Genomic DNA, 27,796 nt, shown 5'->3' with positions numbered 1-27,796 from the left:
AGTACAGATCGTCACAAACAGCAATCTTTCCGTTAGATTCGTCACTTTCATTGCGTTTTATTTCCAAATTATAAAGCAAAAGGTTTGGAGAAAGCTTCTGATTGGCTGATTTTTTAATACTGACCAATCAGAGTCCTTCAGTTCTTTCGATTTCGAAATGTCGCAAATAAAACAAATTTTACCAACGACCCAAAACGACGTCATTAATCAGATTCGTCAGACCGAAAGGAAGAGACCAACCATATTATTCTCTGTTAAGTTGTGGCTGAAAAGCATCAAGCAAATAACTCTTAAAAAACATTCATTGAAAGAACTGCTAGCAGCAGAGAGAAACCTAGCAGCAAGCTGCCTGGTAAAACCAAGATGGCGGTTAAGATGGCGTCACGGTTGTGACATCGATTTGTTAGGTGCACGCTCAGTTCTGATTTGGATAGAGACTCGGTGGCCACGCGGTGGCAGTGACGAGGACCACAAGCCTGTTGCCAGTTATTGATCTGACAGCAAGACCGCATTGCCGTTGAGTGGAAGTTTTGTCACGCAGTTGTATAGCAGCGGAGTGAATAAACATTGAAATGTCAGATAAACGCGTTTATAAATCGAGGAAACAAGCGATCGCGGGTCGTTGATTGCGTAGGCGTCTAGTTAAAAAACTATGCGCGATATTCTGTAACTGTGTTTGTCGTTAGAGCCGAAGGACATCCAGGGTAGCACAAATCGCGTTATCACAACACTGATTTCCCGGCCATTCTCGTACTGCGATTATCACCGATTCCGTTTTATCCCCTGGGGTTTAAAACCGCGGTGCAGTGTCGTTGCAGTGACAGTACGTTGGTCTCGTGTCATCCTACCTACATCACGCATCTCGCCCGTTAAATTTGCACTGCATTGCACGTATCGGGGAAGTGACACACACACATATACATATATATATAGAGAGAGAGTGAGAGATAAAGAGAGAGAGAGAGAGAGAGAGAGAGCGCGAGCGATAGACAGCGTTTTAACGCGTCTATAAATGTCATCGGGTCATTTCTTTTCGTCTGTACCATAGGAAAATAGACATTAAAAGAATTGAACTCATCGAAACACGATGAAAAAATTCACTTTCAAAGGTGTTCTTGACGGGTTTCGTTCAACGGTTAGTCAACAGGTGAAACCAGAACAAGAAATCATCGAGACCCTCCGCCCCGATCATTTCAACGTAAAAAAGGTAAGCTGATTGATCTACTCGCATGTTTCAACACCGCTTACATTTCTCATTCATCTATCTATGTGTTACGGCAGGGTTGTGTGTATGTGTGTCAGGCTTCTATGACGATGGACGCCGTCTCCCTACACCTGATTTACGCATCTCTATAATTACAATTTATCGACATTCATCTTTACATCTAGATAAGAGATTGTTTTGCATGTATGTCGGTCTATACCATCACGTTATCTATCAATATTGTCATCCATGCTAACTAAACAGTCGTTAGATCGACCGCGTCGATCGTATTCGTAGTGTTTTGTTTCATGCAACATATCATCAAGATGAATTTCTACAAGATCTGCCTGACACTTTTTATATTTTCTATACGTCGAAATTTCAATTGCAGTCGTTCGCGACCAGTGTCAAATAAACATTTATCATTTCCCTTTTTTTTTATTCTGCCAATTGCTATCCCAATTCCTATTTCATACACCTGCATAATTAAAATAAAATGCACGAGCTTCAGTTGTTTCGAAATAGAATGAACATTCGGAAAGTTCAAAATTCGCTTACCGTTACCGAATAAATGAAAGAACACAGCGAATGGTCGAGTTTATGTAACTTTTTTCGCAAAATATCAACCCTATTTCGAATCATGGAAAAATCTTTTAATTAAATATTTAACTATGTAGGTGAAAAGATTTATGCCAGTAGTTGTATCCCAAGAATTCCTTTTAGGTTGTGTGTAAAACGAGCCAACTGCCTAAATCTATACATATAGGTATGAAGCGTATTTTTTTTTTAACGATCGTTTGAATTTTCCGGTTCCCCGGCAAACAAAGGAAGAGAGTACCGCTCAGCGGTGGTGTCGGCGACAGCGTTGGAGAGATGAGAGTGTAGTTTTTGGAGCGGTTTTAATGCATGGAAAAATTTCGTTGTATTGATCCGCTCATGCTGCTTTGTGTAATCACACTCGTGCTAGCACTCTTGTATCAGAATACCGACGAAGAGGTGGAGGAGGAGGATTCGGAAGCGATCTCCGTTAAAGCAGGTGTACAGTAACTTTGGTCTGCACATATGTATGGAGGGTGATTCTGGGTGAGATGGCCATACGTAAGAGATGCGGCCCACGGTATAGTTTCTTATGTACTTTACTGTATTGAACTATACCGCGGGCCATCTCACCCGGAATTACCCCATCTTCCATTGCGGACATGTATGTTTATATATACATATATATACATATATATATATTATACTATATATGTAACACCTATTGGCCATAAATCCGCCATCTTTTGCACAGCGCATCTTTGATCGCGCAAGCGAATTAAGAAGTTGCAGTTACGAATTCTAATCATGTAAGGCTTGACTGGATCTTCACACTAAACTATACATATACAGTGCTTACACTTTGTGATGGGCAAATGACGTTCAAGTTAAAGAATTCCGTGGGTGTTTTTCAGCAAATACATAGATACATGCGTATTGCCCATTGACATAGACGCACACGCGTATATAAAATTTCAGGATTTGCATATAATGCATAGATATTGAAGTAGAGATGATAATATCTCGGTATTTACCAAGAGGGATGTAACAAAAGACAGGGAAGCGCGGAAAACAGCTTTCATTTACCCGCTTCTTGTACAGAGAAAAGTTGGTTTGAAATATTGCTCCAGCAGCAGCAGTCAGCTGTCTCCTTTTGCATTCCCTTTGTCTAACTACCTGTCCTCTTCTGTTTATCGCTTCATCTATCTATTGAAACAATAGCCAGCCCGCCGCGAGCTCACTTTGTGCCTCGAGTTACGTTATGTATACATATATAGTGAATAAAAGTTACATTATATACGTACAGTGTATAAATACCTATACTTGAAACTTTGTATTTGAATTAGTACCTACATCGTCCAAGCAACATTTTCAAGCAAAAAAACAAGTGTATCTATTTATATACTCGATTATCGTGACAATTAATTTCTCTAAATACAAAAAATACACACACATTGTTGTATCATATTGCTTTGATATTTTGTAACAATAATTCGCACAAAAAAATCGTTCCACAATCTCAGTGTTTCCCTAAAGGTATAATATTCAGGGCTAGTATGTAGGTATATTTTACGTACGCCCCGGGGCTTTTTCATTGTTTCAAACATATCGGGCGAAAAAGGTAGAAATATGGTAGCTACGTATTGTACGTATAGTATATATGTACATACATATATACACGTATCGTGTTTTGCCCTGGGAGCATGTAAACAATGTCGGGATAGGCTTTTCCCGGGGGAATTTTCAGCGCGGCTTGAGAGATGATTTTCCCCATGTTTTTTTTCATTATCTTTTTTTTTAATTGCTCTACGCCCGCGTTCCTACCGTTAGATTGTTCTCTTATTTCGATCCAGATATCTAGGCACATTTACCTGCAAGCTCTCTTGCGTCGAGGTCATACGATATTTATGTATCATACATACGCCCCCATTTACTATGTAAGCGCTTCCGTTATCGTCTCTGAAAAATTCATCCGCGAACCAGTTAAAAGTGTAGCACAAATATATATGTAAGCATTTATTATACACGCGGTGTTATTAGCTTGAAGCACGAATAACGTCAAAAATCGTTCGGATGAGAAAAGAAAAAATTCTCTGTGCGCTTTTTCATAGTGCATGACATGCCGTGAATGTTTGCCACCGGAACGAACATACTACTGAAAAAATGTACGTAATTACGACGTATGGAAGAAACGGGGATAAAAAGGGTTTGTTAACGGAAGAGTAGGTTTTTTTTTTTTTTATTTTCATTTTGTTTTATCACATTTGCCACAGTCTACATTAACAAGGTGGCCATTGATCAATTTTATTTGAATTTCAGACCTTCCGGCACGGATTTCCGTTCCAGCCAACCGCCATAGCGTTTGATCCTATTCAGCGACTGTTGGCGATTGGTACGAAGACAGGCTCTCTGCGAATGTATCCCTTTATTAACTGTCTGTGTATTGTAAGTCGGGTTCTTTTTGGGAAATGTAACAACATTGGTGATTTAATGTACGATATGGGAAATCCGCCTGCATTTATGCAATTTAGGGTACAGCTTATCAAACTCCGCCTGTTTTTGGCAACCGAGTATACATTTTACTTATCGAGTTTTGTTACGAGGTTGAAGTTAGTAACGTTATCGTAACGAAACATTGGCGAATAAATCACTATTTTCTTAATTTTACAATGATTTTGAAGGAACTAAGATTTCGAAATATGAGTGTGTTTTGTTTTATTAGGGTTTACTGAATTTCAGACAATTCCAAAATAGCGAAATAACGGTTTTTCTTCAGCATGAATTTTTACGGGAACGTTACTAACTTCAGTATGATCTGTTGCCTCATTTTTCACGATTGGCCGACATCTCAGTTTCAATCACTGTATCCCGAGACAAATGACGATTGGTAAAATGTAGTCTCAGTTGCAGAGAACAGACAGAGTAAAATGTACCCCGAATTGCATATATGCAGGCTAATTTATCCTCTTCATCTGTCTATGTTATTGAATATCCATGAAACGAGTCCAAATTCTGTAATCTTATATCTTATTCCAGTATTTTTGGAAAGTTAATTGAATCTTCTTTTGTATTTACCATATACTTAATATTATTATTATCTTAACAAATACTACGTCGAAAAACGCAAAAAATTATTAACGTCAGTTTGGGAAGACCTGGCGTTGATGTACACGTTAAACACGATGGGGAATCCGCTGTTCTTCAAATGCAATTTCTCATCAATGAAGGTGCTCTTGTATCGGCCACTGCAGACGATACCTTACATCTGTGGAACTTTCGCCAAAAAATACCACAGGTTGTCCAAAGTCTTAAATTCCAGCGGGAAAGGTATGTTCCTTTGTATTTTCACCGTAATTATCATTGTTATAAATATCCATACTTTTTTTGTTTGCTTTTCGTCTTTTGCATTCTGTGAATATCTTGGGAGACAAATTAAACAGATAGATAAACTCTTGTCGATGTTCAATCGATGTTCATTCATATAATTTTACGACTATTTCATTAACTTTCATGTACGTCAGCACTGTGTGGTACTTATTCAATAACAATATTTGCCATTTCTGTAGTCTGATGATAATAATTTAGCAAGATTATTTTTATTAAATTGTTTAATACTGATAATATTATTCATTCCTTCTTTCCAGAATAACGTTTATACACCTACCACTGCAGAGTAAATGGCTGTACGTTGGTACAGAGCGAGGAAATATCCATGTGCTTCACATCGAGACATTTGTTTTGTCTGGTTATGTTATCAATTGGAATAAAGCTATAGAAGTGTAAGTATACTACTGTCTTCGAAAAATATTTATACATGTCATAAATTTGGGAAAAACTCTGCAAAATAATTTAATCAACTTTTTTGATTGATATGAGGATCATGAATTATTGTAAAAATCGATTAAACGAAAGTACCAATAAAAAAAAAAAAATATGAAAGATATTCCGTAGGTATCACAAACAAGATAATATAGGTAATAGGATCTAAAATCTTACCTTTCTGATGAACGTTATATGTTTATCATTATTTCTCTTGCTCGATTTTCTCCGGTTTTATCAAATACTGGATATCGTCCCTACAAACTGGAAACGAGTTACAGGAGTAACCAACCTGCTATGAAATTGTGTGACTATTGAAACAAGCCTTGCTTCTTCTTCTACTTCTCCTTCTTCATGGGAAAAGCAATGAATATTATTATTGAATAAGTACGTTTTCACTTAACCTTTAGTAGCCTGAAACATGCTTATTTCCAACGACGTGTTTCTATCTGCTAAAATATTTCATCCCTATATGCTAACGTTAATCATGTTACATGAAAATACGCCCCTGAGCATAGATGCGAACGTACATATGTTTTTCCTTGTATAATTTTTTCTGAGTACGTAGAAATTAACTAGAAAAAACACAAAAACAAACAGGAGGAATCCGACAATTTTTACATAGAATAATTGAATAGAATTGAACCAACTGTGGCAATCCTAGAAAATTCGAAAATCAGGAATAAAGGTACCAAAGAAAGTCGAACTTCACTATGTTCTTACATATTTTTAGATCAAGGAAGACCCATCCAGGTGCTGTAATTCATCTCAGTGACAATCCTCTGGATCTCAGTAAGGTAAAGCTTGCGAGTCTTTCTACTTCTATCCATAAAATTTCTTCCTCCGTTCTGTTTTTACAAACTGATGATTTATTCATTTTCCTTATTAGATGCTCATAGGGTACGAGTCTGGGCAAATAGTGCTGTGGGATTTGCGGCTCAAGAGTCCAGATTATCGATGCCAAACAACAGAGCCTTTAAAATCAATATCGTGGCATCATGATGGCAAGCAATTTATGTGCAGCCACACTGATGGCTCACTCTCAACTTGGGCATTGCGCCAGTTGAAACCGATAAACGTAACGCATCCCCATGGTAGGTATAATTGCAGCTGATTGTCATTTACAGTTGCTAACAATCCTTGACGATAATCGTTCGATGCTTATTTTCTTACTCTTTTACAATATATTTGTAGCTAAAACTACCAAAGATGGGGTTCCTGAAGCTTGTAAGCCGATACAGAAAGTGGAATGGAAGATATCAAGATCTGGGTAAGACAAATGCGCTAAAAAGAAAGATAAATTCAGTTCTGCATCAATGTTAAGCTCCCCAAATAGCAAAACGACGTTATAAAAGGTACGATAGTAAAGCGTAGTAGATGAATTGCAAACGAGCTGAGCTTGTGATTGATCATCCGCTAACCAGCGAATAACTAAAACGTGTTTATGCATATAAAATGGCTTTTTATACTAATACCTTTAGAGTTTGGTAAATTATTCTCAATGATTTTTGAAGGGTCACTGGTAAACTGTGGTGTGAGGATTTTTCCTGTATCTTAAATTCTCAATTGGAAATTCTCCGCGGCACTTTCCGTTTTGCTATTCGGGATGTTTACCCTGAAAATCGTAAGTGACGTTTTCGTTTTAGTGTTTAAAGGTAACTTGACGCGAACCGTCGGTGACATTGCGATATTCGGTCAAGATACTACGTAGTGTGAAGCTTATTTTGAGTAGCGTACTTAAGACCAGCTTCATTTTCACGTTCGATGTTATATTGTCAAAGAATTATGACCTTCGGAAAAACTTGAACTGTTCCAAATAATGGGAATATTCTTCATGATTTCGTAGAAGTAAAAATCTAAAAAACATAACTGCGAAATCTCACGTGTTTCATTGAGTACGAATTGTTCCGTCTCATGCCAAATAATTCATTGAATAGAAAGAAGGAAAGCGAGAGAGTGAGTGAGTGAAAGGGGCGAAAAAATATAAAAATTAGCTGTGCCTGTACACAATTGAACGAGTGAAGGTATACAGGCGGTATAGTTCGTAATGGAGAAATCGGAGAACTCCGATTTTTCCGATCACCATGCAATAATTGCACCGCAAAATATATACTTATAACTATATATAAATACACACAGCACTGCAGCAAGCACCCGCTTAACATGATGGCACGTTGCACTCCGAGCACTGAAAATTATGATATCATATATGTCAGAAGAACTTAGCCCCCTTTTCCCCTGAGAAAAAAGATAAAAAAATTAAAATAACCACCCGCGTTATGCAAAAATCTCACTTATTATGAATATTCGTTGTATTTATTATCTGCAACAATCTTGGCAAGAATCGTAATCGATGATTGTTACTAACATTCAAATTGTCAGGAAAGAAATTGATAAAATTGAATGTTGTAAAAAGAAAAAAGAAATTATGGTACATGAAAAAGCAGAGAAAAAGAGATCGAATGTATCAGAGATACCCTCGACAAATAAGGAATAACATATTTTTATCTTGACCTATTTTATAGGGAAGCTTACGTTATATTCTCCGGAGGACTAGCGTACGACACAACAGGTCGAACGCCGAGTATTACTGTCATTCAAGGCAAGACCACGACGGTATTAGAAATGGAACATAATGTCGTGGATTTCGTAACATTGTGCGAAAGTCCTTGGACCAGCGGTACGAACATACAACCAACAGTATAGTCACTAAATAAGTAATGAAGAAATTCTCGCTTAATTACATATTGACAAGTTACAGTTGTTATTAATTAAATTATTATTATTGTTATCAATTATTATTCTCATACAAATTTCGATATTGCATCAGTATTAATGCCGTTTATCCAAATTCATTTATATCTAAATTCACAGTCATTTTTCGTTTTTTTTTTTTTCTTGTTTTTTTCTCCTTAATATTATCGTCACGCTTCATGCTTCGGACAGTTTTCTTTCCTCGTCATGTTAGTTTTGTATCTTATCCAAAGAACAAGTTTATAATAATCTTCAGTTGATACTCTCATAAGCTCTAGCTTCGGAAAAATATTCGGCATTAGTTATCCGAGTCTGATTATTGCTTGCCGATCGGCAAAAATTCTTAGTCGTTATTTTTAAAATTATTCCGTTTTGTTTTTGGTTTTTTTTTTTGCCTTGTTTTTTCTTAAGTTCTATTTTACTATTTGGTTTTTGTGTCGAGCGAGAATAATATTGCGATCTAAATAATATGTAGCTAACGCGATTTTCTGAAACGACAGTACACTCATTATGATATATTATTATATTGAAGTTGGGTAGTTGTAATATTTGATTGAAAAAACAAACCAGTTTGCAGTTGAATTTTTATCGATTTGACTGAAAGAATATTTTAATGCAAAGCCAAGTCTTTCCTCTTTCCTTAGGAATTAGTTTGCGAGTATGGGCATGAACTGTTTGAGCACCGTGCTGCTTTTTGCAATATCACCCAATAGCTGCTTCCAGCACTGTTATTTATTCGTTTCATTTTCACATAGTTATTGTCAGAGTTATATTTTATCATTTGTTTTCTCTCCTCTCACAACTATTTTACGAGATTGAAGTTAGTAACGTCATCGTAACGAAACATTGGGTGAAAAATCACTATTTATATAATTTTACAATGATTTTGAAGGAACTAAGATTTCCAAATATGAGTGTGTTTTGTTTTATTACGGTCTAACGAATTTCAGAAAATTTCAAAATGGCGAAATAACGGTTTTTCATCAGCACGAATCGTTACGATAACGTTACTAACTTCAATATGATGCAATTTTTCACCGTTTCGACAATCGATGTTGTCATTTTCTTTATCGTCCATGCACCCGCATAAACGTAAGCCTGGTGTCGGTAGTATTTGCAACATTATACAATTAAACTACCATTAAAATATGAAATGAATAAAGCCTGCGGATTTATGTCCCTTATTGCATTGTATAAACGTATCAATATCTAGTATTAACAGAATTATTAACAAATGAGAATTGCACGAAGTATTCAAAAAAATTTTTACTCTTATCGAAGTTTTTCAAATTTCAAATTTTATCTTATCTTTAATTTAATTTTTATCTTCTTTTTTTCTTTATTCTTCTTCGGTACTTTGGCACGAAATTTTACATTATTCATTTATTATTCTCACTATAACTTAATGAAATATGTAATAACAGAAAGTGTTATTTCCCAAACAGATTTTCAGGATCCATACGCAGTTGTCGTTCTCCTCCACAATGATCTAGTCGTTATAGATCTCCATTCGGCGGGATTCCCTTGCTTTGAGAATCCTTATCCAATGGATATCCATGAATCTCCAGTAACCTGCTGCGCCTACTTTGCCGACTGCCCTTCAGACCTCATTCCAGCGTTTTATTCCGTCGGCTCTAAAACTCAAAAGCGTACCGGGTTCAGCGAGAGCGATTGGCCGATATCGGGAGGAGAATGGAGCCCGACTTCGAGCAGTTATAACGAGATCGTTTTGACCGGGTAATTATGTCGTGATTTCAATTATCACTGAATTATTTTTCAACGAAATTATTTGTCCTTTGGATGGTTATCGTTATTTTTTTTTTCACAGGCATGCTGACGGTAGCATAAAATTTTGGGATGCTTCCGCTGGCACGCTCCAAGTTCTCTACAAATTAAAGACGGGAAAGGTCTTTGAAAAAGCGAAAGCTCGGAGCTCCGATTCTGATGAAGATCCTCTTGCCGTACAGCTGATATTTCTTTGTCCGGAAAGCCGGAAATTAGCCATCGTCGGATCGAGTCGATACGTTATCTTGTTTCAGTACAAGAAAACCGAAGATCAATCCGAAATTGTTGTAAGAATTAATAGACATACGCAATCCTTAGCCCTTCTTTTAAGCCTCAGCAATGTTTGTACATTATTTATCGAGTCTTTTTCTTTTACAGACTTTGGAGATTCCCAGCGCTCACGACGCGCCTGCGGAAACTGAATGTTCTCCGGATTACGAATATCCGCCAAGAGGCAGCCTGGCTACCGAAGGCGGGGAAGAACCTCAAAATCCATCGTTTGAATACAGTTTTCCACTAAAAGTAAAGACCGGTCCACAGAGAAGAGCTCCGGGCTTTCAACCGACCATGGTCTGTCTTTCTCCATGGATTAACGGAGAACAGCCTGGAAATATCAACGCTTTGAGCCTCAACTCTTCATACGGCTTGTAAGTAAGGCTAAGAGTGCTCTAAACTATTCGATTGATATTTTCATCATCGTTTAATGATTGTCTTGTCAATTATTGATTTCTGTTTCTCAGAATGGCCTATGGTACAGAAACTGGCTTAGTTATCGTGGACATAATACAAAGAGCTCTGCTTTTGATTGTCACGACGCAGGATTTGTACGCAAGCATGGATCCCTCGCAGCGTTCGTTGAGGAGTCCCAAGCGATATGACGAGCGGCGTGACAACGAGGACAAAGCCCGAAGTCCCAGTGTCGACCAGGTAAAATATCTTTTCATAATACATTTTTTGCCAGCGTCAAATTAAAACTAAGAATATTATTAAACCGAGTAGGCAAACCGTATAATGATTCGCCAACTCATTACTGTTTAAATTACTCTCATAAGATATGAAATGAATTCTCCTCCAAATATTATTTCCTGGTACGAAACTAGCCGCCTTATTTCTGATGATCCGACTTCCCATTGATCTATTATTCTAAAGGCGCTATCGAGTCGATTCTAACATATAAACAAACACGGTGTTAAGATATCCACAGTAAATGAAAACATGTTTTTTCTCTTCTTTCAACTCACGTTTCTCAAAATATCCGAGTACTAGGAAAACTGTCAATTTTCTTGTCGTCTACCCAATCAACGCAAACTCAGTATTTTTTCCGTTTGCAATACCGTGTCTGTGTATTCATTGGAATCGGCTTTTTTATATTACTCTTTTGAAACATTGATTTAGCTTCGTAATGGGAAAGAAAATTGTCGTAAATTATTGGCCAAGCTTGTCATTTTCCGTTTAGATCGGATAGTCGATTTTATACTATTATTACAAACACATATGAAAATCATCCGTGACTCTGAAATAATTACGATTTTTATCTTTAAATCGTCGGATTATTACAATATTTTCTACATCCGCATCTGCATCAGTCATCGTTATTATTTTTGCATCGCATATCGCAGTTGGTATAATCTGCTCATTTTGTTAACACGCTGAAATAACGATCAAACTGCCGTGTACATCTGCAGAACATCGTGCAGATGCTCTCCGGTGTTGTTTTTGCCATTGCCATTCGTCATATCGCCCATCACCGCTGTCATCTCGTAATTATTTTTTATTTATCGTTACCGAAAATTATCAGACCTCGATTATCGATCGTCGTTATCATCTGTTGAAGATCATTAATCGTAGTAATTTTTATTTACCGATGTTACAGGCATTACTATTTTGCTTGCAATTGCAACAATTTTTTGTTTTTTCAATTTTCATAAGAAATATTTATACGAATTTGTAGCCTCGTTGGTTTACTTTTGAAACCCTTGGAGCCTAATTTACCTCAAGTCGGAAGTTCTTACGTGCAAGGAATCTTCGGAAGTAAACTTTCCAATTCATCAGTCACTTGCACCATAATTCTTTTGAGACGCTCATACTAATTCTCCTTGCTTAAAATTGGAATAATAAAAATTTTCAAAAGCAAACTTGCGACGTGCTTTGTATCGTTAACTTTTTACAAATTATTAATTGCTCTTGAGACTCGTTGGGTAAGGGCTTGCGATATTCTATAGAGTTGTACAAAATTTCAGTGGAATTTTTAAGGTTCTGGCGATAACGTTATTGAATTTCTGAAATCTGGTTGGTAAAATTTTAGAATATCGTTAACCCGTTAATTTTTTTCCTACTGGTCATTCTTTTCACATTACTTTACTCTTATTTTAATTATACGCTTTATTGGTACAAGTCCTGCTTTGTGTCTAACACAGACTAATCGTAAATAAAATCGAGAGAAAACAAAACAAAAACAAATAAAAAGTAGAAGCGTTCCTTAGACAGTGAAGTAAAATACGAAATAATATAGAGCCTGACATTATTTCTACACGCATACATATTTTAAGTTGAAATTGAATTTGAGTCGCAAAATTTACAATTTGTGTAGGATTCTTGACGATTATTTTTCAACCACCCGTGTAAGTAATTAACTTCCCTCAACAACGGCGAGAAGTTTCTATTTGTTCAATGAGACGTGTTTTTTTTACGCACGTAACGATAGGAAAAATTGAAAAATTGCATAAAAGAAAAAGTTGGTCCTTCTAATAATTGCAGCAGGGTAAATAGGATTTGTTAAAAATATTTGTTCGGTCATTGCCGTATATTTTTCGCATCCAACATAGTACATTTTCACATTGAATTGAAAATTTTACCCACCGTTATTTGCCGCCAACGAGATACGATTATGTGACGAGTTAGTGAAGAAACTACTTATTCAGCACGGATTTTAGTTTAATCAGCACGAGGATTTATTCAATTTCAAATAAATGCAAGAAAATAAGAAAATGTGACGAAATCGAAGAACAATCGAGGAGCGACGCTGCCAGGAAGAGGAATTCCAGAGTAATTAAGGAAAATTAGAACAAGTATGAGGAAGCTTGTCCAAATTTACATTGGCCAATTTGGACGTTAATGATTCAACTTGATCTACCACATGGAAACACAGCGGATGAACAAATGGAAACAGCACTGACTAAAAAGTTTATTACTAACGGTCTATGTACGTCACTGTAGCCGACATCTGGTGATCGTTTTTGAATTTGTCAAGTAATGTTTTTGTGTTGCTTAATTTTCAACGTAATATTTTTCTTCGGCAATGAGAATTTCGTCTTTTTTCTTCGCCAAGTGACTTAAAGAAGACGAGAAAGAAAAACTGACCATGCATTCACCGTCGTAAATCATCGCACTGGAAGTACGTAACATCATGGTTCTTAGGCAACATCATGGGTAACACGGTGCTTATCATATTTAATATCCGCTGCTTACAGTCTGTAATTCTGCACACTGATATCTACACTCTTTTCTTACTTACTTCTTTTTCAATCCTTACTCAGTTTTATCCACGTTTATCATCATGTTACGTCGACATTTGTAAATGATCCACTACTTACTTATCTGCAGGGCTCTAATCAAGGAAATGGAGAACAATTTAAATTTCTCTGCATCAATTTCGTATTACAGCTACAAAAATCGGATGCAATACATATGAAACGAATTGAAATGAAAACCAATCTAACAGTTTGGCTGTGTGTCGAAAAAATTAGCTCGCCCTGTGAATAGAATGTAGAAGATTCTGAAACGAAAACATGTATTTCAGATTTGCACAACTTTGCCCCTACCTATGCAATGATATACGCATCACTCCACGATTATCCTTCTAGGGTGTTTATTTTTATTCCTCTTTTTGTACTATGCCTGTATTTTCATGTATTGTTTTATATTTTCCACTTGATTATGTTTTTGTATCCTTTTGTTCGAAGATTTTTTTTTTTAATTCTATTTCGATATTTTTGAATGCTGTGAGGAATATCAAACCGCTTACTCTTTTTTCATTCTAGAGAAAATGAGACGAGTATGGAACGCCTTTACAGTTTTTATAAAATATATCCGAACTAGGGAAATAGATTGAACTGTTGATTCTTCCGTCTAATGCAAGTTTGTTGAGAAAAGAAGCAAAAGAAAGAAAGAAAGACTTGATCTAAAGATCTAACTTGATAACGCAAACGACGTTGAATCGTTCCATATTCGTTTTATTTTCTCTATCTGAGGAAAAAAAACGTAAAAGAAATATTCCTTCAATCCACGGGAAATGACAAGTGACGACCACATAAGTGCGACGATTCTTGATTCATCATTCATTCTATTTCAAAAAACGTAGTACTTTCTTCTTCTCCTGCTCTCTCATTTCACAGCAGCTCATCTCATCGACGCCTGTTCATCAATTTATTCTCCTAAACAGTCACTCATTGACAGACCGCGTTTGCATATCGGTTTAAATCTTGATTTATCATTGAAAACAAAAGAAAGAAAACGAATGCCGGTTATCTTTCACATCCAGTTCATCCATCATTCATTTCACTTCACCTTTTGTCATTTTCAACTGATTTTATGCACGATCCATATTAGATTCACTACGTTCAAAGCGACCCAGTTGTTGGCTCGGAGTCCGTCGTAGCATCCGCAGATGTCTCGTCAAATAGCTCCGCAGTCGGGAAGTCCTGCTTCTCGTCGTCGTCGAGTCGTGGAACGGGGGTGGATTCCGTCAGCGACAACGACGCCGAAGATCAATCGGGAAGCGATCAGGGAGTGGCGTCTGGGGACGCGCAAGGCGTGTCGGGAAGGAAAAAGAACGCTTGGAAAGGTTTCAACCTTAAAAGACAGCTGAGCAAAGTTGACCTCAAGCTTAAAACTACTTTTACAGGGGCCTCGCAGTCCTCTGCGAGTTCTCAAATGCCCCAACCTCATACGAATTACCAAAAACGCCCATCCGTGGGAGTTTGCCAAGCCGGAAGTGAGGCAGGCACGGGATCGCCACCGACTGAGGTCGAGACGGTATCCGTATTTGCATCTTGCCCTCCACGTCACGAGGTCTTCGAAGAAATACCCGAGAGTGGAGAACCTACGGAAGGTGCAGGTAACGAGGGTGAAAGTGCCGCTTGTGCAACTTCACCGGCGGATGGAAATTCTGCTGGGCGAGAGGGTAACTTGGCCGTAGCGACAGTACAAGAAGCCCTCGCGAGACCCGACGATCTTCCCCTCTTTGATAACGAGGGTAAACCGATACGGCCTAAACGTGACTTGTCGAGGAAATCGTGGCCCCACAGAAGAGAGAACAGACTTTTGTCGGTACCGCATTCAAAATATCAGAGGAATGACGGGGCTCATTCAGATATGAAATCTAGGGAAGACGGGGGACCCTCGTTCGCTGGGAATTTGATGAGAAGATTCAGTAAGTCTTTAAATACACACAGCTTGTAATTTACTCAAGCAGTACTGTCGCACGTACGTTCGAATAGCGAAAACGCTCTTAACAAGTACGTTTTAAACTTATGGATACATGTATACATATGTATGTACATATATTTAATTTATTCTTTATCGTTTTACGTTCGTTTACATACGTCATTACATAACTATACATTTTATTGGATTGCACTCTTAGCGATTTTTCATACAGATTCATATACATATATGTGTATATACATATAATATATCGTGTGTTTTACTAAAGGCGGAACGATCCGTGCGCCTGATTTGGGCAACCGGAGTTACAGCTCATGTACAGGTTGAGCACCGTATCCTGCCACCGCCATCCGAAACGTTGTCAATTGTTCTTTCAATTGTTTTGACAACGTTTAGAATAGCCGAGATACAGTGCTCAATCTGAATATTTGCTGTAAATCCGGTTGCCTGAATCAGACGCACGGAGCGTTCCGCTTTTAGAAAAACTCGCGGTATACGTTATTAGTATTATACTGTAGTACATCGTAGCGTTACTTGCCAGTTATTATTTGTCCCACACTGAAGCGCGGTACAAGGTAAAATTAATGGCAATTTGTAAATAATTGAAGAACAATGATAATGATAATAGAACAAACAAACAAACAAGCGTGCCTATGCATTCAGGAGTACCAGGTAAAGATTTTTCCGTGTTTACCGATCAGCAGATTTGTAATTTTTCATGCATATTTTATTTAGAAAAAATTTTTTTTTGTTCAACATAAATTTGTCATATTCTCATCAAACGCATCATTTTTCAAATCAAATTGTACAGGCATTGGGTACGTCGAACAATTTCTTCATATTGTTTTCGTATAGAATGTCATTTCTTGGAAACGGAGGGCAAATTTTGTGACCCCAGGTCTTGTTTTCAATTGTTATTCTAGTTTTTTCCCCGTCTTTCGTTGGATTGTTCCTTAAATTTGAATGAGACGCGCTAGAGCGGCGTCCTTTTTTGAACTGAATGTTTTTTCATAATTATTATGCGAAGCGCTAGCACATTTGTTCCATAGAGCACAATCCTATTTACGCTGCTGCATTATAGATATAGTATATTTTTAATCACGAGTCAAACGAGGTCGCCGTGACGCGAATTTAAATCTACAAACGCCACTAGTCAGTAGTCAGCTGTCCGTTATATATATACCTAGGTATGCTTGCTAGCCAGAATAATAAATAGCACAAATTAGTGAGAAGAGCAGGCAATACGTAAGACACGTTGTCAAACTTATAATCAGTTGGCCACCGAATTACAACCGTTTGGTATCTGCGACTGTAATTTGATGATACAGTATTAAACGCTCGTTGTATCGGTACGCGTTAAACTCCAAATAATGAAAATACAATCGATATTCACAGAAATCAACCCGTTTATAAATCGCTGTCATACGATAAACATGAAAAAAAAAAAAAAAAAAAAAAAACGGTAACACAAACACGTCTATCTTGTCATCCTATTATCGGAAGGAAATCATTTCATTTGTATTTTATTGATTAGAAGAATCTGTCGTCCGGACGTGATCTCAACAGATACTCACAATTACCCTGCAATACTCAGTTGACTTCCTACTCTTCTTACCTTGTGTGTTCGTATTAGTACAAATAGCACCTGATAGCGAGTCGCTGCAAGCAGGGATTCCCAGGTATCAAGGGGCACTGAAACCAGGAATCTTTGCTTAGAACCTTGGGGTGCCTCTAATGAGGGTCAAAAAGCCTCAGCCTGCATGACTTTATAATTAAACCAAATGACTTGGAGACGATACAGTGGCTAGAAGCTCTGATTTACTTTTGGTAAGAAGGAGGGATTGAATGAAAACAGTTGTGGGATTGATCAAAAAGCAGCAGTTCACAGCCATGTTACCCTCATTAGAGAGCATTTAGAGAATACACATTTGCAGCGGCACGCACTGAGTGTGCTGACCTAGCTGCGAGTAAAAGAAAAACCACAAACTGTGTAGCCGCTAAACTAGACGCAGTAGTTGGCTTGAAGGCTCATCCAATCGCCATCAGCTGCGGAAGTTGTCCGTTGAGGATACAACTTGATACAATGGAATTCAACACAAGTCAGATACTATTGAAATCCTAATTGTAATGTAGATGTGGTGAACGGTTGGAAACATGGAGTAGCAATCGCTGCACGAGCTTCTCAGAGAAAAACAAAAGGAAATTAATTGATAATGGAATGTTATCGTTGCTAATTTGTCTGGGATAAATCAGAACTGGACTAGTCTAGAGAGATTAACACCATGGTGTCCAGACGTCAGAAAAAGTCCGTTTTTTTTTTTTTTAAACTGGCAAACAACAGTTTCCAAAAATTCACAATATTTACTATTAAGTTTTGTGTAGTTCGAAGTTCAACACAAAGGCAGTCGAGGTTTATTTAAAAAGTATTTACATCCAATGGTGGGAATAAAAATCCTAATTAATTCCGCTATTTCATATTATAACGCTTATTACGAGAGACAATTGAACTTGAGAAAAACTGTTTAAATAAGCGGAATAAAGGATAAGCATTAAAAGAACGGAATTCTTGATATCCATTCGAACATATCTATGATTCGAACAACTGCATCGCGAAAGAACAGCTCAACCAAACAGTTGCGCATAACAATTTAATTACTCGGTTGAACATCGAACGTCTGAATTTGTCGCGTGATTGAATAATTTGCAGATTAAAAAGTCATTAGGATTACCTAGGAGTAAAGTCGTTAACCTTTGTTTGACACAATTCTCTAGAATGACATACTTGACACACTGGGGTCGTTTATACCCTAGCGACAAAAATAACTGTAAAGAATGAACTATTAAATATTTTGACTTTAAATTTTTCTGTTGGGAGTTCTTAAAAGCTTACTTTTTGAAACTACACAGGTTATGTAACAAAAGATCCAGATGGCGCCATAGACCCGATTTTTTAGATATAGATACTTTAAATTAACGAAGAACAAGCGTGAGGTTGTTTGTAACCCATCGTGTCAAACAAGGGTTAAGCATACGGGCAAGGTCAAATATCAGTTGAAAGCTGCTGGACACCATGAAAACGGACCCCCGACACATATTTGGAAAGATATAACTGGAATCAGCGTCAGTCAACACTCCCCTGCAAAAGTAAAGAAAAGACAAAGAACAAAACAAAACAAAACAAAAAAAACAAAACAAAAAACAACAACAAAAAAACATTGTAACATTATCTGGTTCCCCTACGTGCAGTTGTGTCTATGGTTTGTAGATAAACGGGGTGGGCGTATCCTCATCTGCATCTGGGAAAGCCATGCAGGGAACGGGGGGTGGCGCAGCCGGTGGCAGCGGGTTGCCGTCTCGCAGACCTCCGGCTCCGGATCCGGTATGCCGGTCTCGCTCCCAAGGTACACGCAAGCTACAGAAGTGTCTGAGTACCGCATCGATCCATTCCGACCTGGATGGCCACGGCCATGACCAAGGCCCCGGGGCCTCGATCGTTGGCGGTACCCTTGTATCAAACTTCCCTCTGTACGTACAACGCAGCGTCGAGATACGCGGCTACCAACCGACCAACTCCTCCTCGGCTTCTTCGACCTCACAGCAAAATCTCATCACTGCCCGACATTATTGCAGTTTTGGTAGTACAATCACCCATGACAAAAATTTTTTCGTAGAAGAAAAATTCACCTAATTGCCTCGATTGTACGAAAGTGTCTATCTCTCTATATCTTTATCTCTCTACTATTTTTCTCCCTATTTCTATTCTCTCTCTTTCTCTTTAACACCTTGTTAGTATGTACTGAGGGGCTTAACCACTCTTTGAGTCCGCTTTATGACGTCCATAGATCTCCGTGTAATCCCAGTATAAAACTTTACCTCGTTTTATTTGATGAACCCGTTTTGCTACACGAAAAAAAACTCTTATTTTCTTTGATGCCTTCTGGAATCTTACTTGAAAGCCCCTGAAAAGTCACCCTTGCGAAATTCGTTGAATGAGACGAAACGCAATTTGATAAACCCAATTTGATAAACCCATTTTATTTGAATAAATTCTTTCAAGTTCGTTCAAATTATTAAGAAAGTCACTTCAAATCCACCTCAAAAACGTTGTTGCAAAATTCATTGAATTTAGACGAAACTCAATTAAATGATGGATTAATTTCATTTAATTTCTTGGTATCCTAAAAACATTCCAGTGACACCTGTTCAAATTCCATGCAAATCCGTCAAACCTTAAAACAAAATCCTTTGTACATAGAAAGTGGTTAAGCCTCCGTCCTTTACATACCGGGTACGATTTGTACGATAAACCACTCGTAGCTGCTATCGCTGCACAGTTTGGCTCATTAATATGATGATGAAAATGGTGACGATGTTGTATGTCCGTGTCTCCTGCAATCAACGGCGGTCAAACAACATTACAGACAGTTTATGTTTCATGATTTATATTGGAAAAGGCGTATAAAAAAAAAAAGACGATTTATGCATATTTCAATATACCAAAGATCTTTATTTTTATTTCAGTCTTTGGTTCCGTGTTTTTTACTTTTTATATCAAGTTATCATCTATTGGCTTCAATCCTAAACACTCCTTTCTACGGTATAGTTTGCCGTTTCGTTGATGTTGTCATTATCACTCGAAGCTCAGAAGGAAACGTCAGAACTGTTTAGCGTTTCTATGTCCTCGTATTTCGATGTATTCCGCGAGCATTGCTAATGCATGATTCCTACCGTCACCCTGTATTGCGAGGCTCTGCACAAGTTTGGCTTTTATTAAATTTTAAATTGTGCCTTGAAGCCTGCAAATTACTTCGGTTATATTATTAAACTTTTTTTTTTAGTTTCATTGTCACACTGTTAGAATCCGCAACTTCACTAAATGTTGTGCTTATCGAACCAAAACAAACATTTCACATTCAACCGACTCTGCAATACAAATTTAGACTTAAATGTTGCTACTGTTGTTGATACTCATAATTTATTTGACCCAGTAATTTCTGTTTATTAGCATTTGTAACTCCAATGTCTATTCCGTTTATTTATATTTCAATCAAGCTACATCACTGAGACCGATTTCTTGTATCGGAGATTCAAAGTCAACAAATTGCAAAATCCTGGAGATAAATGTTGAAAACTATCCTTGCAAGCATTGCAGTTTGTAAATATGACTTTTTTGGCCCGACACATTTGGATGTAAAGAATTTTACTTATTGGAGCATTAATTCTCCTCATACCCGAAGCTACAGCTTATCACGTACAATCCTCGTACCAATACTTTTCGATTATATTGATTCTGCCTAATTTGTAATCAAAATCTTGTCTGCCTTGCCTTTATTTATTGCGTCCAGGAATCATCGATCAAATTTCATTTTCATTTTCATTCTCGTTGGCATTCGAAAGTCCCAATTGTCATAGCCCAAAGTGAATTTATGATATTCGAGAAGACCATATCACAGTAAATCAACGATGACGCAGCTCAGAGGCGATGCCTCCACGACTTTGGTGTTTTCCCCATGCTATTACCTTCGATGTGTCAAAAGTACACTTTCATACACCGTAGTAGCAAGAATTGTACTTCCCTCTTCCTTCACATGGTATCTGTGCACGAACACTGCAATAATAGACGCTCCCCCTTCCATGAAAAATTTTTAACGTCCTACATTGATATCGACGATAACCGATATATTCCCAAAGCCGAAGGGCTTTTTTTGAGTTTTAATTTTTCCTTATCTTTACTTTATGTACGTATAATTTCTTGAACCTCGACTATTCAATGTTTCACATAGAAATGTCCTCTGCGCAACACGACCATCCATGTGTATCACTAGACCCTTGATCGTAAAATGTCAATCCCGATCGACTAGAATATTAGAGAGTGTTATAACGGAGGGAAAGAAAGGTATTACAAGATGGAAGAAGTATTTATTTTTTCTAAATTGTGACATGTGTGTCGTTTTGCAAAAAGACAAGAAAAAGAAGAAAAGAAAAGAAAAAAAAAAAAAAAATTCCCTCGTTTGTATATGTACCTTGTACCGTGTCTGCGTATACGGAGTGTATACGAATTTGCATGTGCAAATCCTAGGGCACGTTATTGCCTCAAAAACTGAATCTAAAGAAAAAGGAAAGCGAGGAATGTAATTTATTTTTTTTTCCTGACAAAAAAAAAATTGGAAAAATGAAACTGGCTGAAAAAGCCAAGTTTTGATTTCAAAACTACAGGTTTTTCCACACCAGAATTCTATTTTTTATGGTGAGAACACTTCCGATCAGTTTTTGTTAAGGAAATGCGTATTTTGGAATTTATACACCCGGTATATACCTCTAACATATATATATATATATATATATAAACTATATCTCTTTAGTGCCTGTCTATTTGTATTGAACTGATCTTTTAGATGTGTACATGACTAAATATCCTCTTGTAGGCACTGATCTTTATTCACAAATCGCACACGTACTTTGCTTGACACGTCGTAAAAACGAAAAAGTAACGGAAAGAAAGAATAATAAGTAAAAGACCGAATCAAAACCACTACCACCATCTTCTACAAATCACATGTAGTAGCAGCAGTGCATTCACCGTAATTGCTCGTCGATGTTGGCGCGACCTCGATATATATTGTATACTATATATTCTATCAGTAGTCAAATTTTCCTTTCTTCTGTACCAGCATTTGAACGTTAGAGAGTGATTTTGCGTGGCACAAAGTATTTTGTACAAAGATATATTATATATTTATACATTGTTTTAGTAACCATTGAAAAAAAAAAAAAAAATGAAAAATAAGTAACATTTTAACAATAGCTTCCGAACTTAATAAGATAAGGGTGAGTAACTTATAATCTATTATACATAGTAACGAGAGGATCGTCCGAGCTTAACTTTTATTTGTTAACTTTGGGCCTAGTGGAGTCAAAAATAACGACGTATCGAATATGTTTTCAAATAGTCAAACAATTATCACTGGCGGAAAGAAGTTCCTTCTCTTTTAAACATCGCAATTACGTCTGTGTATGCACCGAAATTGACTCCACTGCTCTCCTCGATATAGGCTTGATATTCATGAGGATGTTCTATTTTTTTATTTTGTTTTGTTTTTTTTTTTTTTTGTCAAGATTTTATTTTGTGCCAGAACATCAACTGAAACGCGATTGAAAATATCAATGATCTCTAGTGACAATCGATGAACGGTTATCGGCACGAGACCATGGCAATGGCGAAACTTTGTCGATTCAGATAATCCACGATCACCCTATTAATCGTAGGATCGATTTTTTATCTTGTAAACGGGAGAATTTCCCAGTACAATTAACGAAGCCAACGTAACGGTTGAAAATTTTTACTGCAAAAGTTGGTGGAAAACATTATTGAAGAAAACATTAGGGAACCGAAGCGGCTGAATTTATCTTGCGATTTGTGTTCGAATTGTTACCATTAACATACGCGACAAGAGAATTCAATAATACATTGACAGAGATATTGTCAGATATGTAGAACAGAGTATTGAACAATGCGTATGTACGCTTAACCAATCTGCTATCAAGGAGATTTAAAAGAATAAGTTTCACACGTGTTAAAATTGCATGAATATTACACCCTGGCTTGGCACACCGATAACATCGAAATAAAGTGAAATTCTGTTTTCGGAAATGCTGGCCGGTCAGATAAATTGGACAGTTCCTTCACTCGATCACGAAGTTCAAGCATGTCGTCGTTGGAAAATATAACGGAAACTATAAATTGCCTCGTATTTGCAGATTCCTATACAAAGAAGAATGGTAAAGTGTCATATATGTTTGCTTAACCTTATATCCGTCTCTGTCAGCCAATAATCACTCGCTGATTATCGCTATTCACAGAAGCCAACGCCTTTCCAACGTTGTGGATCGGCACTTCCCAGGGCTCCGTACTTACGGTTGTGTTCAGCGCCCCGAGCTGCGGCGAACAGAGACACGCGCAGCCGATACATGTTGCCACCTACAGTAAGTTGGACGGTGTTTTATAAATTGCAGTACTTTTGTAGAGCTTACATTTATCTGTTTTTGTAAACATAACATGTGTCGTTCCTTGCACAGGTGGTTCGATGTTCAAACTGAAGGGCTCCATGCTTACCATATCATTTCTCGACTGCAACGGCGCCCTGATTCCGTACTCTTACGAATCGTGGAGAGAAGAACACTTGGACAGCAAGGATCGTAACAGTTAGTTTTTCGCCTCCTTGAATTTTTATCCGTTACTTAACACATTTGAATCGTCTAATTGTCGTAATAAATATTTAATGTTGAAAAATGTTCAGGGTTAAACGGTAATGCTTGTTTTGGAAATATTCCGCAGAAACGCCAACAAAATCCACGAGTTCCGGTATATCTCCAACTTTGAATGTTCAAGTATCGGGTGAGGGATTTGGAGATAGACAATTTGTCGTATTAACATCAGAAAAACAAGCCAGAGTCGTTGCTCTTCCGTCACAGACCTGCATGTATAAACAGCAGCTCGCTGACACAGATTTTGTAATAAAGGCTGAAATAACTTCCTTAAAAGGTAAATTAACAGTCCATTCGTTACTATTCTCCTTGTATTATTACCGCCGTCCCTTGGCTCTGATAATCGATCGAGAAAAGCTAGAATTTTTGCCATCTTAACATTTTCTTCTGTCTTTCAGATAGCGTATGTTTAGTGTGCTACGTTTCTAGCGGACACATTGCAACTTATAGCCTGCCGAGTCTAAGGTTACTAATAGACGTTGACTTTCTGCCGTTGGTAGATCTCAGGTAAGAAGAGGTATATCTACAAGGGTAAAGCGAAAAAGAAATCGAAAATAAACAAAGGAAACATTTAAAAAAAACAACTGGTAAAATTTGTAAATCATAAAGCACGATTGTATTGTTATTTTTTTTTTTTTTTCGTTTCCTTTCTTATTTTTTCTCATCACGATTGGAAACGGAATTATTTTTCATTTTTATTGCCGGCGAAAAACGTCGACTAAAATAATCCAGTATCGGTAGAACCTTTTCCTGTTTATACGTGTAGTTATTTTGTATTGTCATAGCTCTCATAGTTGGTATGTACTTACACATCGCTGGTTATTATTCTTTTATAATTTTAGTTCGGTCTAGTCTCACAGTTGATATAACAGTTTTCAGACTACAAAACGTGGCATTGAAGATCCCATGTTGTCGATATGGGGACAACAGCTATTTGTCAATGAGGATACCGATCTGTAAGTTTTATACCGTAACACGACAATAATACCTTGTCTAAAATATTTACTAACATTGTACAATTAGTGATTATAACCGGTATCCGCAGACTCGAAATACTCAACATACACAGCACCAATACACTTATACCAAGTAGCTTGGATCGGAATTAATATGGTTCAAAAAAAATCTCGACAATTTATATCTCTTCAATGTTAATTTTCTTCACTAATTTTAGCACACAGATATCATCTGGTACATACAATCAATGCAATACAAAATTTATATTGTATAAAAAGGAAGGTTGCCACGTATGATGATATTTCTCATCGCAAACTTTATGTAAATTTTCTTCTTATTTCACTTTCTCTTTCTTTCTCTCTCTCTCTCTCTCTCTCTCTCTCTCTCTCTCTCTCTCTCTCTCTCTCTCTCTCTCTCTCTCTCTTTTTCTCTATACCTGTTTATTAATCACTGCAATAATTACCGAAGAGATAAAATCAAGCAAATATCTGCAGAACTATACTATTTTTTTTTTATTTTTTTTTAATTTTTGTCTTAAATGTTGAAATAAAATTTATCCGTCTCGGTATAAAATTGTGTGTCTGTGTGTGTGCGATACTAAATTTATCGAACAGTGTATATATAAAACTAGATCTGTGACAAATTCACATTCGTTAATTACGTCATTTTATGAATATTGGCAGGGAGAAAGGCAAAGCTTATTGAAAAATTAAAAAAAATTCCTGCTCTTTTTTTTTTAATATTATATTTTACAGAATCGCCAGAACGTTTTGCTTTAGCAACAAAGGCCACGGTTTGTACCTCACGTCGCCCACAGAGATACAAAAGTTTACAGTCTGTAACGAGTTTTGGTGAGTTTCTCCTTTTTTGAAAAACACTCGCGTAAAATTTCGTTGCGTAGAAATTTCATATCTACATCATTTATTTTGAGAAAATAATCAGAAAAGCATGTAACGGGCGTTTGGAAAATTTGGCAATTTATAGGGCTGACTTAACGGAGATGATGGGGGAGATATTCATATGTCAAGAGATGCCAGAACCTCCAAAAGAGAGCTTTTTACGAGGTTTGTTTGGCGGTGGTTCGAGAAGCCTGGACAGAGAAGAACTTTGTAAGTAAATAAAAAGTAGATATCTGTCAATTACGTCTTACACTGTTCACCGAAGGCATCATTGTTCAAATTACTTGCTGTCTAATAATAGTACATTATGTAACAAGGGAATAAAGTCTAAGATTATTCCCGCGGGTGGGTTTACTTTCCGAGCGAAGCGAGAAAAGTGCTTTTTCCCCGCAGATGAGGGAAAAAAGTTACAGCGGTAATAATATACCGCTTTTGTCCCGCTATTCATACAAAAAAAGTTAACATTATGCTTGAGTCGAGAATAAACATATTGTTGGCTTCAAATTTTCCCATGTATTTCTTGAAACGTATACTTGAATTCTTGGTGTAAACCGAAACGGCAAAGTGATTGAAAAAAAAATTCAGGAACCAAAAAGGTAATCAATGCTGCTAAATTTTTAGTCGGCGAATCGAGTGGCCGAGCTTCTCGCACAGTGGCTAAGCATATCCCGGGACCAACCACCAACAACAATGGTCTTAGAGAGAAGGCGAACAGTGCAATGGGGGATGTCAGTCACGCGCATCAGATGGTCGTCGAGCGAGGTGATAAGCTGTCGCAACTTGAGGACAGAACGGCGCGCATGATGTCCGAGGCTGAGACATTCTCTCAATCGGCGCACGGTATAATGCTTAAATATAAAGACAAAAAGTGGTATCAGCTATGAGAGAGCTTTGACAACGCGAACGGACACTCCAAAGATGATAGATTATTAACTAAAACTAACTTACGTGATTTAGCATTCGTATGTTACCACCCGTCATCGTCATACTACTTCCTTCCTTCGTTCCACTCTTTCCTTTATATCCACATCAGCATCTCCCATCCTTTTCCTATCCTCCAAGATCTGTTATTATTATTTAGTGTAAAATGAAGTTAATACTTACCATGTATAAAGCAATTGATTCATGAATTAGTATACATATTATAGTTGTGATATAAATGATAATGGATAATATAAACTAATAATGATAAGTATAACAACAAAAACAATAATAATAACGATAATAATAATGATTATATAAAAAATTATAGGTACATACACATATGTGTATATATATGTATATATGTATATACACACATTTATATATATATACATATATATAAATATATATGCGCATGTAAGTTCTAAAAAAAAAAACGGATATAATGTAATAGTCAATATACATACACACACACACACATATATATATATATGAATTTGTTTCGTAATATACGCCTCTATTATTTATTATTAAGTAGACTGTTTTTGTATTTGTAATAAAATCGCAACTGTGTACATATATACATGGTGATACTTGCATACGGTAGGCTGGAACGAAAATCTATTAGGGGACAAAAAACTCGGTTTTTTATTTTCTTTCATTCAATAATAATGATCATAATAATTTTCAAAATGCGGTTGTACTGTGAAAAATTGTACTTATCGGTGTACGAAAAGAAAAACAGAAATTACATATAAATCCTGATGAAGAGAGTAATTACGGAAATCCGATAATGGTATCTGTCTAACTGTTTCATAACTTATAAATAACAATCGCGCGAAATTGATAACGATAGTACAGAATGCTCATGAATACTGAAAGAACTTCTTCGTGGTTTTTTTTTTGTTTAACCTAGGAACATCATTTGTCGAATTTTATTGATTAACTTTTTTTCATTGTCTTCTGAGTAGAATGTTGAAAGATAAAAATCAAGCGCACAAAAAGCTGTACAAAGAGAAAAAAAATATATATATCTATATATATATATATATATATAAAGAATAACTAGAAATAAAAAACAAAAAATATAAACAGAAAACATGAATTTTCATCGGAAGTTGTGAAACTTCAAGATATTGTCAAGTTTGAGAAGAAAAAAAAAAAAGAAACCAAAGATGAAAATGTTCTAGACCCAGGATCAATCTTCCTT

General features: G+C 36.8%; 1 protein-coding gene across 5 annotated transcripts; it reads left to right on the top strand.

The window, feature by feature from the left end:
* The first annotated feature begins 410 nt into the window (after positions 1-410).
* LOC107217148 (syntaxin-binding protein 5) lies at positions 411-26,921 on the top strand. Of its 5 annotated transcripts, none has more exons than XM_046739706.1 (22): positions 412-1,207; positions 4,061-4,158; positions 4,886-5,068; positions 5,386-5,520; positions 6,294-6,357; positions 6,450-6,654; positions 6,755-6,830; positions 8,086-8,240; positions 9,760-10,051; positions 10,143-10,386; positions 10,478-10,746; positions 10,840-11,026; positions 14,708-15,530; positions 23,210-23,323; positions 23,405-23,527; positions 23,621-23,746; positions 23,880-24,086; positions 24,208-24,316; positions 24,682-24,765; positions 25,522-25,617; positions 25,751-25,875; positions 26,287-26,921. In XM_046739706.1, exons 1-22 carry the CDS (start codon positions 1,088-1,090, stop codon positions 26,547-26,549), a joined length of 4,098 nt encoding a protein of 1,365 aa, XP_046595662.1. In that variant the 5' UTR covers positions 412-1,087; the 3' UTR covers positions 26,550-26,921. The 5 variants fall into 5 exon arrangements, with proteins under 5 accessions (XP_046595663.1, XP_046595662.1, XP_046595661.1 ...); XM_046739705.1 differs by having other exon boundaries at positions 23,201-23,323; XM_015654523.2 differs by lacking the exon at positions 14,708-15,530 and adding an exon at positions 18,810-18,945 and having other exon boundaries at positions 414-1,207.
* Positions 26,922-27,796: the final 875 nt, after the last annotated feature.

This window comes from Neodiprion lecontei, chromosome 5 (genome assembly GCF_021901455.1).
Source record: "Neodiprion lecontei isolate iyNeoLeco1 chromosome 5, iyNeoLeco1.1, whole genome shotgun sequence".
Classification (NCBI taxonomy): Eukaryota; Metazoa; Arthropoda; class Insecta; order Hymenoptera; family Diprionidae; genus Neodiprion; species Neodiprion lecontei.
This window is presented reverse-complemented; position numbering and strand designations above follow the sequence as displayed.